A 21,414-nucleotide genomic window follows, 5' to 3' on the forward strand; every position below is an offset into this window, starting at 1 on the left:
TGATAAAAATAATAGGTGAAGAAAATAAAAGTGTTAGAGTACCTTTAAGTCCTCCATGCTCTTTAACATTTCACTCAAGAATCTGTAATAATCTCCTGATCTTGTAAGAAGCTCTATATAGCGAGACTGAGCCTCGTTAGCCTTGAAAAGAAAGAGAATTGTTAGCAGCTTGTACCACAGAGTTAGATATGAACATACCTATGTCCAGATCATTTCAAGGATTCCAATCCACCTATCACTTGACAAAGTAAAAAGAAAATTCTCCTCCTCAACAAGTCACACAACTTTCTGAGGACCAGAAATGTATAAACTTTTCCTTCTGCTTTTTTTTTTCCACAACGGTTTTCCCCCATGGCTGATATGATATTAAATCCAAGCCTTCATGCCCTGGTTCATCATGCTCTTCCTGTCCGACAGTCACAAGTAAACTCAGTAAAATTTTTAATAGTAGTTAATTCCCAGGTTGAAAGTGTCTAAGCCACTTGGGGCACGAATCTTCCTTTCTCACAATATGTATGCAATGGACACTGAATAGGAATGAGGTAAATTCCTCAGGGCTAATATACTGTATAAACAAGCCCAAGATTTTACAGCACAGTGACTATTCTGCACTAACTCCTTGTGCTTATGTGCTTAGTGCTCATTGCCAGTGACAGTGCTAATTATTAGAATACAGCTGGATGTGACTCGTAATGGCTCACATGGACAAACAAATGTATTCAAAATGTTGTGTGGAGGAAAGAAAGATACCTCTTGTAGAATCAGCACTGAAGGAGACTGAACCACACTCTTCTTGATAGGTATGTTGAGCAATGTTTCTAATCCTGAGCTGTAGGAAGCAACCTGTAGTTCATAGTCCTGAAAAACAAGACAAAAGATAAACCTTCTAGCAACTGCCAAGGAATTCTATGAGAATCTGTATTTCAGAAAATGCAAAGTTTTGGGTTGTTCTGGGTTTTTTTTTCTTAATGAAAGCTACATTTTCCCCTTAATTTTATTTCTGGCCATGATGATCCTGTCGTAAACAGAAGCTCATCAGTTCAAGGACCACCATGAAGATTCATAGAGGAGAATGACAAGGGAAAAAAGAGAAAAAAATTTTTACAAAAAAGAGAAGTGTTTCTGTTAGTTGAGGGCTATGTGGAGATGAAAAAGATCCATGGAAGCAACTAGTCTAAGCACTGTTATCAGCCAAAACTTCATCAGAAATAACTGTCTCTGCATCTCTTTTGTATCATATATGCCTTGTCACATACATAGCAAATCTTTGTCACCACAGAGTAATATTGAGCTGCAGAAAGCACAGATATAAAGGTGACATAAAAATGCAAGGACCACAAAACCATTCCCTCTGTATGTTATTGGATTTCATGGCTATTGCACACCATTCCTCTTGCTAACCTGCATTTGCCTTGCCTCCTAGATCAGATCCTAATCACACCTAATTCGTTAGATAACAATCTCTTCTTCACTCCCTTACATTTTTTAATGTGTGAACTGGAAAGTTGGGTCTGGGTAGGAGGCTTTGCTTCACCAGAAGAGAAGCTCTCACTGATATGTGCTGCATGATCCTGTAGTCTTCAGGTGGCAAGTACAAAACTGCTTTAATTGTGTTTTATACACAGAAGTGCTTTACCTCAGCAATTTCTGCACACACACATCAATGAGCCAACTTTTCCCCCATCAGCAGAGCAGAGACAATGAGGTGCGCCTGACCATGAAAAACCACACCCCACAAAAATGCTGAGATCCAAGTACCTTAATTGCAGCTGAGCACTGATCTGCATGCTTGAGGAGTTCCTCCACTTTGTCTCGCTTCCCACAGATTTCACTGTGCAAGTTCTGTCAAGGAAAAAAAGTGACCTGTGAAACACTCCCTCGAGATTTACCAGTATTTCCTCCTGTACACTCTGCCTCCATCAGAAAGCACCTGCAGCAGGAGACAACTGCAACCCCTGGGATGAGGCTTGAAATGACCTGTATCTGGGCAGTTTTCACCCTGTGCATGGGGAGGTTGTTCTCAAAAAGAATACCCAGTAACTAAACAAGCCCCAGAGCTGAGGAGGGAGAGTTCCTTTACTTTAGTTCAGATTATTTCCTCCCTTTTTATTTTTGTACTATAATTTGTCCCATAAGTTGCACCATTTTACAGTCCCTTAAATTAATTCAATGCTGATGTGTAAAATTGTCAGTGAATGTGTAGGAGTCAAAACCAGTATTGTTCATAATCTGTAGCAGTACTGACAGAAAGTAATGAGGATAATAATATTTCCTCTCTCTTGCCTCCTACAAGTCTTTTCTGGTTGCTTGCATACTTTATAATTCAGAACAGGCCACTGTACTGCAGACTGCATCAATACTGGTATTTTCTGTACAGCAAAACAGATAACTGAAGACAACTCCAGGTGCTGCATACCTTCTGATCATGCAGGTATCTCATGATAGTGTTGGAATCACACAGCTTCATGGATTCGATGGAATCCTGCCGGCGCTTGGCATCACCAATCCATTTGCACAGAGCCTGGTAGAGATCTCGGTAAGTTTTCAGCTGTTTGATCTGCCTTTCTAAATCCCAGGATCTAGGAATAAAAGGGGGGTGGGGGGAGAAAGAAGTCAAAATGGAAAGTGCTTTCTCTTTCTCTCTCTTTGCACAGTTTTCAGAAATAACACAAAGTAATAAACTATGTAAAACTATGGGACATTCTGAATAGGAGACTCTGAATAAAAATTCCAAATAAATGAGAATTGTACTGGTTATTAGCCACCCAGTATGGGGTTTACTGCCTCACTTTTGAGTAACTCTGCAATACACAGAGATTGGGCCTTTCTGTCAATTAAGGGAGGGATGGGCAAAACCTTGCAGTGACAGGAATCAAGGTGACTGGATTCAGTACTCTTGTTCTCAATTTTCACTGAACAACCAGCAACCAGTCCATTTTTATTATTAGGACTACATTTTGTCCTCAAGTAAAATGAAATAAACCAAACAAAACCACAGCCCAACTTTTCCTCCAGCCCCCAAATAATCAGAATACACCTTCAGTTCAAGATTCAGCTTTTTTTACTTAATTCCTAGTGTTACTTTTTTTAACCCTCAAGTACAGGGTATTGAGGAATAAGCATAGTTGCTTTGTTTGCAGAAGGAAACTGCTGATCAGAAGTACTTAATTCAAAGACATTAGCAAGAACTAAAAAAAAGGAAAATTAGAACAGCTCCTTAGCACACAGGTTAGACATTTACATGGCTAACTACATTTTTCTGCTTGGTCTTATGCAATGATTTTTAAAGTGTGTTCAACTTGTTCACAGTTGCTCAAGTCTTATTGCCCTAAAGTCATCATTTGTCCTTTGGAAGTGAAGATTATTGCACATCAGTTCTTTTAGACTCACTGTTAAGATGATCTTAGTAGCAACAGCAGTAAGAAAAAAGCTGTGGAAATATTAACAAACCTGTTATCTATCTGCTTTTCAGCTCTCTGCCAGCGGTCTATTAGCTGGGTAACTTTGTCACAGTACTTTCCAATGTCCATGTCATACAGGGTATATGACTGGCAAGACTGTGAGTGAATCTGAAGTGTTCTCTGCAGCTCATTTTCCAAGGTATTCAGCAGTGACTTCTTCATATTTAGGTCTGCTTTCATTTTCTGGAGAAAAAACAAAATGCTGTTATGCATTTTATTCTTTAGAAAATACTGAAATTTAACCTATTTATCAGCATTCACAATGTGTTGGGATCTAAAGGTATTGTTTCTAAATCAGTAAAGTATGTATAGTTATGTCAGCTGGTCTTCATACATTTAAAGTGAAACACCTACTTTGTAAACACTTTGGCTTGAAAATCTGTTTAAAGTTAGACTTTAAATAATTTGCTAAACCAAAGACCTCTGCTGTCACATTCTGCAGACAATATTTCAGTTTCTCAGAACTATTCAGAGTAGTTACTAGAGCACACCAGGAGCCTTGCTCGTTCCTAGAAACACCTGACTAGAAAATTTCACTGAAGTATGAAAAACTCCTGCACTTGCACCTGAGGAATCAAACCTCAGGACTGGTGTATCCAGTTTTTCAACATGTAAAAGTGGGCACAGATTTCTTTTTTCCCTTGTTTACATTTTTATAAATATATAATTTTTTTGTGTAGATCTCCATTTGAGAGATCTACACACTTTTCCCCTACTACACCTAAGAACAGGAAACAATGAAAGAGTCCTTGTTCTCCCAAATGCACTCAGTGCACAAAAAGTCCAGATCAATGGCAGAATAAAACTGGATCTGCAAGCCAACTTTGTGCTTAGTTGTTTGCCTTCTCTCTTTGTACAGGATGGATACTTTTCACTGTAAGATTTGACATGGACCCTATAGCAAAACCAGGACACACAATAATACTCAAATTTACGTGTTATAACTGGAGGACAACAAGAGCCACTAACAAGCCTCTTTGCAAGAAAGGATATACTGTCCACAAATCCACCTTCATGAGTGATACAAATAAACACAGATAATATTGTACAGAAATGGATTATGGAAACTTTCCATGCAACTGCTTTGCTGCAGGGGCAGCAACAACCAGGGGATGGAAGAATAATAACCCATACACTCCTTTCAATAATTTCATAGAATCATAGAATATCCTGAGATGGAAGGAACCCACAAGGATCACTGAAGTTCAACTTCTGGCCCCACACAGAACAGCCCCAGGAATCACACCATGGGCCTGAAAGGATAGTCCAAACACTTACTGAACTCTGTCAGGCTTGGTGCCATGACCACTATGCTGGGGAGCCTGTTCCAGTGCCCAGCCAAACTTCTGGATGAAGAACTGTTTCCTAATATATGACCTAAACCTGGGAGTTTCATGCTGTTCCCTTGGGTCCTATCACTGGTCACCAGAGAGGAGAGATCAGTCCCTGCCCCTCTGCTCCCCCTTGTGAAGAATCTGTAGACTGGAAGAATGTCTCCTCTTCTCCAGGCTGAACAAAACAAGTGACCTCAGCTACTTCTTGTACGGCTTCCCCTCTAGACCCTTCACCATCTTCACAGCCCCTCTTTGGTTGCCCTCTAATAGGTTGATATCTTGGTGAGATCACACCAAGACAAAGCAGAGCAGGACAATTCCCTCCCTCAACCATTCAATGATGCCATGCCTGATTTACAAAAGCATTGTATGTCTATGTATACAATTCAACAAGATCAGCAATTCTGTCTCCTGCAGTTTCCAAGGGTTTCATGCTGATGGATCAGTACTAGAAGCTATGAATTTTGCCTTTCTGTGTCCTTGGGTCTTGGCCACTCACCTTGAGACAAGTCCGATAAGCCTCCACTTTATCCAGGTCCAAAGGAACAGTCTCCTCTTCAGACAGTCTGACTTCAAAAACTCTAATCACATCTTCTGTTTGTAGAATAACCTGGAGCAGACACCTCAGTGCATTCAAGCTAAAATAAATAACACAAGACAAATCCATTATGGATTGGGAAAGGAAAGGTGATATATCTAATTAATGCCAGATAATTGGTTAGAGAGAATAGGTAACACAAGAAATTTATGTGGTATCCATGATTCTTGCCTTCTTAATTTAAAGTATTCCAGAAAAGAGAAGACATTCATATAAACGGCTGTTTCTACCCACATGTGCAGAATTTGGAGAAAAGGAGCTGTAGTTGTACACTATTGTTAACATAAAGGCAGGTATGTGGACTAAGAATTATGGGAGAGAGTGAGTATTTATGGCTACAACCTCAATTTTCTTACCTGTCTAAGTAGCCAGCAGAAACACCATTAATATTTTCCAGCTTTTGAAACAGGGCATTTATTTCTGATTGCAAGTACACATATTTTTCACAGCCTCTGAAGTTAGGCAGCAAGTCCTTATGCTTATTGAGGGTTTCAGCCATTATTTGAGAGTCATTCTGCACACCCTAAGGAAAGAGAACACCTGGTTTACACATTTTTGGTTGGCTGATCATTCTACAGCACACATGGAATTGGTCCCCTTATCCAAACAGCCTACTGTTACATTACCAGCTTGACTGAGCACTGAAGCAATGACAGCTTGCTTTCTTCAGTGCAAGTAATACTGACCAGTGTCTTTTTTGACAGTCCACAGAAGGTGGACCTCTCTTTGAGCCCCTCCACTCTGAAACTCATCTCTGTTGAAAGCAAAATGCTTTAACTGCCTACTGCACTCAGCAGACATGCCAAGGTCCTTCTGCTCTTAAGACCTTTGCAACCTCATTGATTCAGGGGAATTTCTCACATGCTGAATCCTGTGCTACTTTCTTACTAATCTTCTTCCTCCAGTCTCCTATAAATCCTAAGAACTAGAAGAGGGAGAGAGTCTGTAGGACTTACAAATCCAGTCTGTATTCCACAGACAGCACTTCACAGGTAGGTGGTAAAATAGGGTCCTTTGGGAAAGGATTTTAACAGTGCTATACCCTGGGTGAGGCTTAACATGAGCTCATGTCACTTCACATTAGTTTTTCTGTATTCTTTGCCTGGCAGAATGTGATTTCTAAAGTTCAAGAATCAACTTTTTCTACTTAGAAGCTGAACTCCAATCTAAATCATCATGGTTAGCTTCCAACTGAGAGTTTTCTGCACAACATGTGTGTCTTTCCCAACTGATCAGAATCAGAACTGCAGTGTACTCTGCAGCAGTCATACTGAGCCTGAGATGCTCCAAGAAAAATATCCACAGTTACCTCTAAATCCTTTATTCTGACTGAAAAGTCATGCATAGCCCCTTGATCCACTCCAAGAGGAGCTCTTTGAACCATCTGAATCTCAGAAGCTTCAATTTGACGCCGAAGTTTCTGAAGCTCCATCAGCAGCCAGGCCTCCTGCTTCTCATGCTCTCTGTTTCTCTCATTAACAATAATGGTGTTGGAGGAACCCACAGGACAGGTCTCAGTTGGAACCACTGCAAAGTGAATTGGGTAAATGTCAGCTGCCAGAGAAGTGAGGAAGCCACACACAGGAAGCCAGTGTAGTGCTCAAGTGATCCAAACACTGAGTTGATCTGTAGAACTGAGAATAGACAGAAGATCTGGGCCCTTATGCAGCTGTTTCAGGGAATGACATCCCTCCTTCACAAACAAACAAACTTGTTTCCCCAAACACAAGTGAGATTTTGGTTCCTAATAACTAAAAACATATCAGATGGACTAAATTCCTCTCATTTTTCCCAGCAAGTTTGCAGGACTACTCCCAGATTCCCACCAAAGGAAGAAAGAACAAAATCTTTCCTGCACATGGTTAATTTTGTTATGTTGGGAGGCAGAAGAACAGAAGAACAGTTCTTGAATGTGTTTCAATTCATGTGTTCAAATGAACATTTTCACATAAAAAGAACATGTCCTGTAACAAAGAAACTCAAGCAGTCCAAACTCTCCCAAAACCAGGAGGATGACAAACCTGTTTGTGGCTGTCGTGGTTGATTAGGCAGTTGTATAATCAAGGTTTGGTAGTGCTTCTGAGCATCAGTGAACTGAGTCTGGATCTTTCGTTTGTCTTCATCACCAAACATCTCCGAGCCTTGGCTGTTCCTGAGGAACTCTTGATAATGGATCTCCAGGTCAGTTATTATTTTTTGGTAATCTTCCTTACGCATTGTTTTGAGCTGAAATAAGGAAGAAGGGAATTTTAAAAAATGAAGTTTAAAAAAAAAAAAGAAAAGCAATTGGGGAAGGTTTATGACTAGTTAAGCAGTAAGGAACAAATTAATACATCTATAAAAAACTCAAAGTAATCACTAGAACAAAACCTACCCAGGCTGTCTCTGAAATTATGGTGCTGAGAGCAACCACTGAGCTAATCTATTCTTGTTGCAAGCTATTTCATAACTTAAGAATAGTTTGAAATTCTACCTCTTACTCTGTCTATCCATGCATTTGCACAGCAGGAACAAGTACAGCAAGTATGTAATAAACCCCCTTAGCTAATCTTCCTGTTTATCCATATCATGTTTGAATAGGAAATCACTTTGCTTCTCCTTTAATAAAATTACAACTTCCATATGTAATTGTTTGTGCAACCTGGCAAAAGGAAGGTCTATGGTTTCACAGAACATACACCTACACAGGATACTTTGGGAGAGTAGACATCAGGTCATGGATGTCTCTGGTTTGCAGGTAGGGCCAGCTGGTGTCTTACCTTGGCAATAGTCATTGCTCTGATTTTTTCAATGTCAATCATGCAGTAATGCCAGGACACCAGACTCTTCATGTTGATATACAGCTGGTTCCACAAAGCTAAAATAGCTTCATAGTATTGCTCAATTCTGACATAAGAAAAGAAAATCCATTATCAAAATGTAACTGTCCTTGCAGCACAGAGGCAAAACATCCCAAGAAACATCCACCAGAGGTGGGGTGAGTTAAGCCTTGCTCCCTTCTTGAAAAAATCTTGGAAATTAATTTATCTGTGACTTTCATTACAAGAGATGGGAAAATCCTTGCAGAAGCTAATGTTTAAATACTTCTGGACCCCAAACTAGATCCCAGCAAGTTTCACTGAAATATGACCTTCAAGTCAATGGACTAGCCCTTAATCTCCCACCCACAGGAGCAGGAGGAGTGAACCATGATCAAGCCACAGATTGTGTTTTGTGACTGGTTGCTATTTGAGTGAACTCTTTTATCTAACCCCAGAGGCAGGTGCTGAAATCCAGGCAGCAACTTACTTTGTAGCAAGATCCACTGCTAATGGATTGGGGGGTGGGATGATGAGACTGACAGATGGTACCAGCATATCCACTCCTCCAGGGCCAGTCACCAACCACTTGCTGCGCTCATTATTGTCCTTCAGGATACACTCATCTCCTTTGCGCACTGTTTTCTGTAAGGAACACAGAACAATTGTTTTCTTTAGTTAGGTAAGATGGGGTTTCTAGGAGAGACAGACAAGGAAGATGCAAGTAGATCACAGAAGCAGCTACCAAGTCTGGGTGTGCATGTTGGCTTCATAATGGGGCAAGAGATCAGCACAGATCAGCCCCTTCTGCCTGAATCTGGTTTCCACAGGAAGAAAGCAAACAAAAAAAAGCAAGTGGGAGCCACAGAACACTGAGCAGTTGCCAGTCTGGTTGATCATCAGACAACAAACATCAAAAACTGAATGTGGACACATGGCCATGGTAAGCTATGCAACCATGTAGGGCTGTAAGCCAGTGAGCTCGAGGCATAAGGATGCACAGTGCTGCATCCAGTGGGAGTGAGTGTGGTAGAGCTGGATTCACCAGCCCCAACTGCCAGAAATCCTGACACAGCGTGGCCACGGGTGTGGTCATGGTACAGGAAAAAGCACATATGCAGAAAACACTTCTAAGCCTTGTTAAGAAAAAAGAAATACAGAAATAAACCCAAGCAGCCTCAGTAAAGAGAAGGAAACAAAACCATCACCATACATTTCATACTCCATCCATCAAAAAAATAGGGATATCAGTGACATTCCTCATCTTTTCTTAGATGAAATGCTCACCTCAGAATCCAGAAAGACACTGAAAAGGTGAAGACACTGGAAAGATCTATATCAACAATTCTAATCCTATTATCAACAAGACTTTTATACGCTTATTTGAAATATGAGTATTAACAGAATAATAATAGTAACTTTGACTAACTTATTAACCAACCAGAACCTAGCTTGTTTATTCATAATTGCAAGAAAGTCAGTTTTTTTCTGCGGAAGAAATTTAAGCTGACCAAAAGCAGACAAAGGGATTATAACTATAAGCTCAACAGTTTATTTACTACTTGATTTGCCACATTCTAGTTTATGTGCTGTTTGTTCTTAGCCAAAATGGGATACAGTACCAGATCCTGTTTGTAGTCACACAGAGCCTTGAGGATGATGGGCTTGTTACTCCGGTAGTCTGGGTTACGTGGCTTCAGCTGCACAATCTTCTTGGATTTATTCACCAAACTCTGCACTTGCCTCTTATATTCAAGAATTCTCTCTCGTTCATTCTGTAAAAATTAATTGTATATTACAAAATCATTCTAGAAAGAAATGGCATCTAGATCCCACTGTTTTATTAAGAGAGGGATACATCTGGAGCTTACAGTAGGCACGACTTACACTAGCTCTAGTGGGATGAGTCTTTGACCTATAATGTAAAACTGTAGTTTTAAAAAAAGAGAAGAGAAAAGAAATATCAAACTAAGTAACTTTGCAGCTCTGGCAAGATGCAAAGTTTGCAACATTTCCATAGCAAGTTTTTCATACAGATCTTCATTGTGTTTTTTAGAAACACAGGCTTAAATTGAAAAAATCTAACAAAATGAATGCTAAAAAAAAATGGTAATAACTACACTTTCAAACTTGACTTCTTCAATTGGTCTTTTATATTGCTGACCACTTTTGTCCAATTTGGGATTGTAGTACTTAATTCTTAATAAGCAAAAAGCTAAAAAAGCTGAGATATGTTCTTTCAGAGAGACAAGAGTGATACAGTGACATGAAGAATTATCTATTGAATGTACTTATCCTTTGAGGTAAAATCTATCCTACCACCTAAAAAAATATTTTTGGTTTGGGAATATGCTGGATTCATTACAGGTTTAATAAGAAATCAGAATTCCCAAACAGTATAATACAAGTTAAAAAATCACTGGTCCATGTGCAGGCTTTCTGACTTGATGATCCTTGTGGATCCCTTCCAACTTAGCACATCCTGTGATTCTGTGAAATGGGCAGGAATATACCATAATGGCTTCAAGTTCATTCAATACTGTATACAAGAATTGCAGTATACCTGGATTTACATTTGGTATCTGAAAAGGGCAGCTGATTTCTAAGAAAAACAGAACACAACCTGTCAGGCAGGTGTGACAGTACCTCCAGCTCTTTGATCTGCTCCAGCAAACACTGCAGTGACATGCTCTTATCACAGATGAACTTCTTTCTGATGGAATCTTGTAAGTTCTTCAGGTAGCACTCTGTAGCTTGGGCCTCTTCAAAGAACTACAGAAGAAAAGTTGTGAATTTGGTTGCATACAGCTCTTAAAAATATCTGCTAAAAATTGATGGACTCCTTTAATGAGAAATCTCAGTTCATCTCTGGCAGAATGGTAGAATTTATAACATGGCAACAATGTGTTATGCACAATAAATACATCTGTGATGGGATTCACACTTTTATTAGAAGCAGTGTGAATTCTCCACATAACTACTCACCTGAAAGTAAGCTGCATTCTCTTTCAGATGAACATCAATGCATTTGGTGATCTGAAGAATCCAGCTCCACTGAGTTTGCAATGTATCCATGTAGGCCTAACAAAACAGTAATACACACATATCAAACCACCACTCTGATCTCTCTCCCATATCTAGACTCATGTAAAATTATCTATGCTCTACATAAATGCAAATGAAAAATCTGCTAAAAGAAATTCATGGACACCAGCACAATGTAACTCATGCAAATAGTTCTGCAATTTCTAAGCATCTGCCTCACTGAAATGAGGTAAATACCTGCTTGTGGGACACAAGGAGAACTCTGTTAATGACTTGAATTTGTTTTATCGTCATAAAGCCTGAAGTTTTAACAAAAAGAGGTGAAATGCACAAACAGTACTGCAAATAAAATATTACAACTGCAAATTGCCATGTTCTCCTTCTTCCAAAGAATACTGCCAAACATGACTTTTTATGATGGTTGTTTTTAAATTCAGAATTTTCACACAGTCATATTGTACATTCTTTAGAAAATTACATACAACTTTTACTTCACTGCTGGAGCTTATAAGGATGTTTCCTTTAAGAGAGGAACTGATCACAGGATAAATAAGAATAGTGAGTTTACACAACATGGTAACAGTTAAAAAAGCAAACACACTAAAAATCAGAAAAGATTCATTCTTCTTCCCTTCTAGCTTCTTTCAATTTCAGGGTTCTTATACGCTCTTAAAACTGTAAGAACTACAGCATTTCCTAACAAAATGAGGTCTTCCAAATTGTTGCAGCCTTTGTAACTAAAAGGTATATGTATGTCAGCTGTGAAGGCAAAACTGTCTTGGCCAAGTTGTAGAAAGACACTATGTATTGCAGTTGGAGAAAGTATTTGCACCTGGATTAAATATAAACCCTCAACAAAGGGTGTGGCTTTTTTTCAAAAGGTGCCTACTAAGATAACAGAACAACAACATGCCTTCCTACCATAAATTCCACTGTACTGGAGTCAACTCAAACAAGATACAGCAATTTCAACACACTCAGATAACTTCGCAAGCTTAGAATTCATTTTTATGTGCATCTGTCATCATGCAGTTGTTATGGCCAGGTTTACAGAGGAAGGTAGTAACATTTATTTATTAGAGCTTGGTAAAATGGACATGCTTTTTGGCAGGCAAACCCTTGTCAGGCCCAGATGCAGAACTTCATTTGTGGACTTTCACTGAGAACTTTTCCCTTGTAGCAACTAAAGGAGCAAGTGAATGGCACAAGTGTGTCTAACTCACCTCGATTTTGTCTGAAGCAGGGTGCTGGTTGAGCACTAACTGGTCACTTTCTTGCTTTAGCTTGTTGAGTTCTTTTTCTTTAAGCTCCAGTTCACTCATGCGTTTCTAAACAAGCAAAACATAGCATTAAACAAGCTCCCCAAAGGAACACGGCACAGGATGATTTATTTAAAATTTTCCAGGTAGTTGGGATAATGTCAAATTATCCCTGCTAACGCTGTATACTAATTCTATTCAGTGTATTGAAGTTAATTATGAAGACAGTGGAATCAAGGAAGGTACAAACATCTCAGTTTGAGTCTCTAGGCTTGCTGCTTCACAGAGCAAAGCACACAAAGTTCTGCCTTTCCCAGGAATGATGGAAGTAAAAATAACTGTATCTTGCAACACCCAAAACAACTGAATTAAAAAAGCACCTCCTTAGTAATGTTAACCTTCATTCCTTTTTCCATTTAGTGATCAGCACCAATACTGGTTAAACAAACACACATGCTCAACTTCCCTACACACCCACAGATGAGAAGTTGCACTGCAAACTACACCAGACTGTGCACTCAATGTGCTGCTGGCCAAACCATCAGAGGAAGAGAGTTGTTCCCTCTGGTATAGCTCTATTTCCTGATGACAGATAATTAGGGCCAAATACAGGGACCCCCCAGCCCCTACATAGTCCTAACAGGGAGAATTAATCTGCCTGATTCACATCCCTTAGTTCTGCACTCCAGCATAGTGACTATGTGCACAAGCTGGATGTGGACTGTGCTGAGAAGGTCAACTTCCAAGGTCAAAAGAAACAATGACAACTGATTGAATGAGAGCACAATTTTCTAACAGATGTCCAATCATGACTCAAAAGGTTGTCACACTGTACTTAATTGAGAAGGGTTGATAAAAAACCCCAGGAACATCAAAAGATGAAGAAATGCCCATCCTGTGGCAAGTCTCTCCCAAGACAAGCTGTTCCTCCCTCACTATTCCAAAAGAGGGCCCATGGAAAGTGTGGGGATGTCTTACAGAGAAGGACTCCTGCTTCCTGGCAATATCAGTGTTCCTGTCACTCCAGTCATAGAGAAGTTCCTCCTCCTCACAGTCATTGATCCACATGATCTCTCTGCTGGTGGCCTGGATGAGATTCTGGAATTGACGAAGCTGATCCATTCTTTCAAAAGAGTATTTCTGTAATGAGGAGTATTTCAGAAATGAGAAGCCATAAACACAGGAATGCCTGTGCTGGGTGGAGAAAGGGAAGCCAAGACCATAGCACAGCCCTATTTTTTTTTTTTTTTCTAAAACTAAAATAGCAGTAAAACCCACACACCTATAAAACCTGTTGGCAATGGAGAGCAGATAATGTGCCTGGGTTTGCTGAACTATGAAACCTAATGGCAAGGGACAGTGGACAACCTGTCTGGCTTTGCAGGACAATAGGAACCTGATATCAGCAGCTTCTGAAAGTCATTTCATTCAAACACATGTGCAGCAGACATGCAGGCAAGCAAAAAGGCACGGAGGCAAGTGCAAGAAATGTCTGAACACTTAACATCACTTTTACTTGCATTTGCTGCTCATAGGACATCCTTGATGTTCTAGCAGCACCTTTTGCACAGATGACACTTCACGAAAAAATTCTTTCTCTGTCTTCACACCATAATACAGATCCCATTGCTTGAAATGTGCACAGGAATCAGCTTCCAATGCCGAGGGTTAAATAAACCATTTGCACAAGATTTTTGTTGTATTTCACATGAAAATCCAAAGCAGGGAAGATGCAGAGCCCTACACAGAACTTGGTTCTAATAACCTTTGAGTAACTTTTTAAGCTTCATATACAGTCTACTTTCTTGGCTACACTTTCTCCCACTAAGCAAGCAGAGTTCTACCTTCACCTGCTTAGTAAACAACTCCCTTCACCAGGTGCAAACTAGAAACTTCCTTATGACAGGAAGTCAATTATACACCAGGCAATAAATTAATCTCAAGTTCAAAATGAATCGAGAAACTGAAAAGCACTGTCAGTTTACTGCTGAATAGAGATATTTAAATAATTCTACCTGAAGTGTCCCTTCACTATCATGCCAGTGTTAATAAAGCAAAAAGCAGCTTGGTCATACAGGTTATCAGAAATGAACACAGCTCATGCTCACCAGCAGTCCCTCATATTCTTCCTCCAGCTGATGAACCGCAGCCTTCTCCCGCTGAAACAGAGACAGGAAATACTTAGTGAGCCTTCCACAAGCTGCCTATTTGCTAATATTTCCTTTATAGTGTCAATATTATAGTAGCTACAGGTGCTAACCTGCAAATGCCTACAACAAACATAGATCTGCACCACTGGAAGATCATAGGAAGTATAAAACCAAGGCTTGGACAAACTTTCTAACATTTAAGCAAGTTTGCAAATAACACTTGTAATAACAATGCAACTCTTGAAACTGGATTTCTTTCTTTACCAGACTCCTAGATCAGCTAGTCCTGGAGCTAGCTGTGGAGATTATGAAGCAGTATAAATTACAACATGAGCTGAAGGCTCCAATTTTTATTCCCACTTCTATGGCTTGGAACCTGCTCAGCCTTGGAACGGGTATTTCACAGGACCTGACTATCACCTTTCCTATTTGAAGCAGAAGAGAAAAGGAAATAACATCCCTTTCACTCTTCTGCTTGGTTGAGAGATCAGAGCTCCAGAACAGAGTGCTTCTTCTTTAGACTAATCTCTCTCCTTCCAATTTAGAGAAAAGAAGAATGGAAATGAAATAAGCCTCCTCTCTCCTCTGCTTAACTTCTGGGCAGATAGGAGAGGAAATTAACTGCATTTTTAGTGACCTCTTTATTCCAATCACAGAAGTCAGAGGGAAACAAAAGTTTCAGAGGGAAAAAAAACCAAACACCTAAGAAAAGCTTTAAGCTTAGCCCAGAACTTGAGCATTTTTCACAGAAAAAAAACCTGATGACTCAACACTGCTTTTGAGAACCCATCTTATTCTTTCACTTCCTGTTTAACATATCTAGAGAGCAAGTGAGAAATAATCATTCCTTGTCATTCTTCTCACAAAAAATGCTGCAATATTTATTTGCAAGCCTTGGTAAATATCAACAAAAAGTTAAACAGCTACTAAATTTTCATTCCAAAATCTGGGCAAAGAAGTGAAACAAATTTATCATGAAATTAAGAACTGAAAGTGCTGCTATCATGACACCAGTGCTTTCTGAAGAGAGGATGAACTCCTTTCTGTAGTGGAACACCAGTAAGCTAATGACATAAACCTAGACTAAGCAATGTGTCAGGGAAGACAGTAATTACCAGATCTGTTTTGACTTTGTCCAGGTGCCAACGATAGTCCCCAATGGCATTATGGGTTCTCCTGTGGTCACTGATTTGTTGCTCAATGGATGCTGCATCAAAGCCCCACTTCACTAGCTCCATTTCAGCCTAGGAGAAAGAAGAGTATTTGTACTTTCATTTCCAATATTACTACCCAAACTGGAGCATAAAGGAATGGAAATGAAGTAAACATGACTATGAGGTAGAGTAAAACTGAACAAAGGGAGGTTCAGAATAAGAGGTTACAATTTCTTTAAATTGTCAGCACTTAAGCTGTGTGACAGGCTCCCAAAGCAGAAGAAACAAAGTTGGGAAAATATTTGTTTATAATTAGACCAGATGAAGCACACTCAGTAGGGTATTTTCATCTGTTTTCTTTGGATCAAACTGTTCTTTTATGTTCTACAGTATAGTTACATTCCTGTCACTCTGAAAACAAACTATGACTTTATCAAACAATGCTATTCATGTAATTCATGAGAAAAGACCCAGTTAAATTCTGTAGCCCAATACATTATATTTCCATTTTCATTTTGCTCATGTAAACTTCAATAACTTCAGTTAAAGGCAGTCAAACTAAACAAAAAATGAAAAACAAACAGAAGATAAACTGAAATTATTATAAAACATGTCGTGTGTCTTGCATTTTGGCAACATTTATTGTAGGGAACCAAGTGAAAATCTCTAGAAACAGCCTTGAAGAACAGTAATACACTGTGTAATTGCTAACCCAAACTGACTGCACTTCTTTGTTTCATTTTTTTCTAATATTAAAAGCCACCACATTCACAATTCAGCTCCTCAACTCCAGATCTTCCTTTATGCTGTACAGATACACTACACATGTACACAGTAAAGAACCAGGTACCTTAATCCTGGATTGGGACTGAAGTTGGAAATTATCAGCCTGGAGTCAAATCTCTATGAGACAACAGATGACAATAAAGCCAGAACTTCACTCAGGCACAGGGGTTCAAAGGCAGTGTTGAAAATGATCCAAGAAACAAAACCATTTTTCCTTCAGCCATTTAGAAGTTCCAGGACTTTGACCCTTCTCGTTATATTTGAACAGTCTAAAGAGACTGCAGCAACAGTGGCAGTCATGGCTGGCTGCCCATAAGTGAACAAAGGCTGTCTGGACTTCCCTGCCCTTCCCCTAATTCTGCACTGGAAATTTGACCACCTCTCCTGTCCCCTGATTTTCCTATCAACAAACCATCCAGACAAAAAAAAAAGCAGAAAAACACCAACAGAAAACCTCAGCTGCTCAGAACTTTTACCCACATCTCACCATGTTACCAGGGGAAAGGTTATCCTGGTCTCAAAGGGAGCTGGTACCAGGATACAGCACAGCATGATGGAAAGAACAGGCAGGCATGGTAGTAAGTTCAAAATAAATTTTCCTAGTGAACTAAATGCTTAGTGGCCCCACCTCAGCTTTGCTGTAGGGACTGAAGAAAGGGAAGAAGAGAGACAGAGACACAAAGGGAGGGACAGAGAGAAAGAAGAGGAAACAGCCTTTTACTTTCACAGGAGGATTTGTGTGGGAACACAGCTATAAAGAACTTATTTATGCTCCCTGTGTTTAGTACGGGGTGTCTGAGCAGGGTGTCATGTGGTGTCTTTGGGAGGTGCAGCACATTCACCATCTTTCATCACTGGAACTGTGCCCAGTGTCTGTCCAACATCACTCCCCAAACCATGGCAGGTCTGACGATTAGCCTACTCTCCCTCAGCATGTTTAGAGCAATCCTATCTGCTGTTGCTGACCAGTCACAATGCTTACACACTTCACCACTCAAAGGGGTGCATTTCTACTTCTTCTTCCTGTAAAACATGCTCACTGAAAGACCAGACTATGACTAGCACTCACAGTAAAGTATTGGAGCTGTACAGAGCTCTCCCCTCCTCATCTGGTTTGCGTAACAGCCACCTGGCAAACACCATACACAGATAATTATGAGAGAATCACAAAGCAACAACCTAATAAAGAGAGAGAAAAATAATGCAGTTTCAATTTACAAGGAGTTTGGAAAGTAAAACTTCAGCTTCCTTGTTTCATCCTCTCTACCCATCTCTCAGAAAGGGCTGTCTAATCCCAAACACACACCTTTCACTTCAGCAGCACAAAAACAAGACTGTGAGCTGTCAGTGTGTGTTTTCTACTCCAGCTTATACCAGCAACAGCCAAGAAGAGGCAAATTTGTTCTGGGAACGGAACAGACAGTAACTTCAGCATTTTTGTGTGTATTTCAGCACTGACTTCTGAAAGTCTACCCCTGTGACAACCAGCTCAACCTTTTGGCTCCCACTGTGATAAAGACAGATAGAGGGAGAGAAAAATCATAAAACACTGGACAATTTTAAAATCTATGAAGATGATCCTATCTATGTAAAGGATTAAAATAAATACAAATCAAAGAAAATCTGTGGAAGGAAGGAAGGAGGAAAATATTGAGCACAATAATCTCTAACATAAATATGCCAGTGTCTTTTGTTATGTTAACAGCAGTGTCTCATTCAGCTTTCAAACCTAACTTCCATACTTTTTCCTCTGCAAAAGAAGATCCCAAATCCATGTTTATATTTCAATGGAAATTCACTGTACATACAACACTGGGGGAGGGAGGAAAAACAGAACATGGAATATGCAAGCATTCATGAGTACTTTGCCTTTTCTACTGGCATCGAAAACATGACTACACATGAGGTGACACTCATAAACAACACCAGGTTTTACCATTGTCTCTGGGTTTTGCACAGACTTACCTTCTGCTGCCTCATCCAGTTTAAGCATTCACTTGTGACACGTTTTGTGTACTCATCCCAGCCTGAGCCACTCTGAGAGGAGAAGCAACCACCACCTTTGGAGCTGGCCCTCCTGGCACGGGGAACGCTGATGGCTTTGTACAGGGCACGCATTTGCTCTTGAAGCTGAAGCAGCCTGGAAGGGAAGGAATCATTTAGTGGCTATGAGGAAAACACAAACTTCATCAGTCACATTCCTGCCCCCGACCCTTCCCTGACAATACCTTTTCTGATACATGTCACAGGGCTGGCCCATCTGCCTCATCTCTCTGATCAGCCCATCCAGGATATCCATTTGCTCATTTGCCTGTGCAAAACAGTCTTCCAGATCTCTGTTCCCTCTAATCTGGACACCATCTCCATATTTCAATTCCTAAAGAAAACCAAAAATCCAAATTTTAAAAATATGGGAGATTAAATAAAATATTCATGGTCTAAGCTTTATCTTGGTTGTCTTAAAAAGAGATGTTATGAGGACTGATAATTTTTAGGAAGCATGGTAAGTATCACATGCCAGGTCTCTGCCAGTTTTACCTGGCAGAAGGTCCGCTAAAGAAGGAGCCATAGTTGTTGGAAAGTCCTTACTGTCCTTATTAAAATATGAAAGTTATTAAAATATAATATCAACCAAAACTTCCCATAAAGAACAGCACATCTTGATTGATGTTTATTTCAATGAACCCAAGCCTTCACACTGTGTGCTAAGTTTTTAAGACATTATGCTTTTGTGTTTAGAAGATGAGAAGGAAACACTCTCCTAGTGAGAGTTGGTGGATATTGCTCCTGATTTTTCACAAGTTTCCCTAAGGTTCCAAGACTTTTCCCTCCAACAAAAACACAGGTTGCACTCCGTCTGCCTGACTCCAACCCCATGCCACATCACACTTGCATCCCACCTTATCACCCAAAGTCTAGGCAAATTCTCCATGCATCCTCTCAGTGCAGTAGACCAGCATGGTCATGGTGTTTCCACCAGGAAGACACAGCTTTCTGATCTCACCCCACACTGACACAGCCTTGCTGAACAAAACATAACCCAGCTGTGACCTGATTTTGCAAATGAAATGTTATGGACCTCATTACTTTGTCCCTTAGAAAGAAAAGAAACAAAGTAAGCAATGCATGTTGTGGCACCAAGCTGGAACTAAACATCTCTTTCTTTTATCTTCACTGCAATAATATTAATTCTTAACAAAGGGCAGTATTTACTCTGGCATTGATTTTTAGATAAACATGCTCACATGTCCTGTATCTCTGAAAAGGAAATGAACTGCTAACCACAGAGCTCATTCCTGAAAGAATTTTCTGTCCACAGAGGGTCCAAAAGTGTGCATTAAATCACATCTACTGCCAGAACTGTGAATGAGTTTCACATCTCAGTGACCTCAACAGCAGGATACACTCACTGCCCTGCACCTCCTCTGAGTTCAGCAGGAACAGAGGACATCCTATTTTTGCTAGGACTGAATTTACCGTCTGTGAGTAACCCACCCCAAAGGCACTCTGGGTTTTCACCAGGGCAGTGTACTGCATTTGAGCTAAAACAGCCAGATTTTAATCTAGTTTCATATACTTCTTTAGGAATCATCTGGAAAAATAAAGGTAATGAAGGTATTTCCTATGGTGGTTCAGGTTCATTATGACCCAGAAAATGATGACAATATTCTACAGGACACACTGAAAGAGTGTAAGCAGTCATATTAGCATCATATTAGCACCAGCCCTTCACACTGACAATGGTCCTTACCTAAAAGTGAAAACTAAAATGCAGTAGAACCTGTTTGAAGGTGGGTTTGTTTTTTTTTTTCAAAAAATCAAGAAATCCCTCTTTTCTTAACCAGTTATATTTCAATCAGTTTTACTGAACAGAGTACAGAGCGAAGAAGGAGATCTGGGCACGAGGTATGCCATGATAATCCCAGCTGCCTCACACAAACAGCTGAAAGGGGAGAAAGGAGATGAAGAAGTAGAGCCTGTGAGTCCAGATAACAACACAGCACTCACTCCCTGTAATATTCATGATCACTTTTGGTAAGAAGAATAAGAAGCACTCACAGGTTGTACGATGAGCTCAGCTCTCATCAGGCAATCTGAACAGTTTTGCAAAAGCTCCTGGATGGTGTTCTGACGTCTGGACACTGTACAGGTCCCATTCTGACTGTTGTGGGGGAGAAGAAGAAGATGAAGTAAATACAGAGAAATTACACCTTTTGAAGAAATACAGGAAACACAGATTTGGAACAGCTAAGGGAAGTTCCATGGAATAATCCACCTCATTTAGCTTCACAGAGACAACACACACACATTACCTGGCCCTCCTGCCTAACTGCACTGTGAAGTTTTACTGACAATTCCATGATGGCAGAGCTACTTTATAATTCTGCATGGACTGACTTGGTCACAGGACAGAGTTGAACATGGAAACTGGCACGTCATAAAGGAGAAAGATTTTCTTCCAGCACAGGTATTTGTAGTTTTGATAGACAAAACTTTGGCAGCATTACAGTGAGAATGAATTATTCACAATCTTTGCTAAAGTCAATACAGGGAGCATTGCATTGCGTGATGCAATTGTACATGTTATCACACCAGCCATCAAATGTCAGGGCATAAAATGAAAGCAGGATCCTTGGCTGCACAAGCACAAGAGCACACAAGTACATACAAGCCACATGAAGGGCCTTTTAGCAGCAGAAAAGCACAAAGCTAGTGCAGTGTCTTAAGAAGAAATTGCCAGATGCACAAGCTACTACAAAAATAGATATATGGCCTGCAGTCAGAGTACATGCCTTCTTACAAACACAAAGTGTGAGTTTGGAGCTTCC

General features: G+C 40.0%; 1 protein-coding gene across 3 annotated transcripts in view; it reads right to left on the bottom strand.

The window, feature by feature from the left end:
- The window catches only part of DSP (desmoplakin), a 38,589-nt gene that overhangs the window by 8,462 nt on the left and 8,713 nt on the right, over window positions 1–21,414 (bottom strand). For all 3 annotated transcript variants that reach the window (XM_071553285.1, XM_071553288.1, XM_071553287.1), the window contains exons 2-22: window positions 20,645–20,747; window positions 18,814–18,962; window positions 18,551–18,725; window positions 15,761–15,889; window positions 14,604–14,654; window positions 13,474–13,635; window positions 12,460–12,564; window positions 11,177–11,272; window positions 10,838–10,963; window positions 9,814–9,966; window positions 8,682–8,836; window positions 8,153–8,279; window positions 7,415–7,619; window positions 6,703–6,920; window positions 5,750–5,916; window positions 5,295–5,433; window positions 3,451–3,644; window positions 2,417–2,579; window positions 1,759–1,842; window positions 751–858; window positions 43–141 (exon numbers count right to left, since the gene is read on the bottom strand). In XM_071553285.1, the coding sequence (XP_071409386.1) occupies window positions 43–141; window positions 751–858; window positions 1,759–1,842; window positions 2,417–2,579; window positions 3,451–3,644; window positions 5,295–5,433; window positions 5,750–5,916; window positions 6,703–6,920; window positions 7,415–7,619; window positions 8,153–8,279; window positions 8,682–8,836; window positions 9,814–9,966; window positions 10,838–10,963; window positions 11,177–11,272; window positions 12,460–12,564; window positions 13,474–13,635; window positions 14,604–14,654; window positions 15,761–15,889; window positions 18,551–18,725; window positions 18,814–18,962; window positions 20,645–20,747 (2,908 nt within the window). The remainder of the gene's footprint in view (window positions 1–42; window positions 142–750; window positions 859–1,758; window positions 1,843–2,416; window positions 2,580–3,450; window positions 3,645–5,294; window positions 5,434–5,749; window positions 5,917–6,702; window positions 6,921–7,414; window positions 7,620–8,152; window positions 8,280–8,681; window positions 8,837–9,813; window positions 9,967–10,837; window positions 10,964–11,176; window positions 11,273–12,459; window positions 12,565–13,473; window positions 13,636–14,603; window positions 14,655–15,760; window positions 15,890–18,550; window positions 18,726–18,813; window positions 18,963–20,644; window positions 20,748–21,414) is intronic.

This window comes from Pithys albifrons, chromosome 4, assembly GCF_047495875.1.
Source record: "Pithys albifrons albifrons isolate INPA30051 chromosome 4, PitAlb_v1, whole genome shotgun sequence".
Classification (NCBI taxonomy): Eukaryota; Metazoa; Chordata; class Aves; order Passeriformes; family Thamnophilidae; genus Pithys; species Pithys albifrons.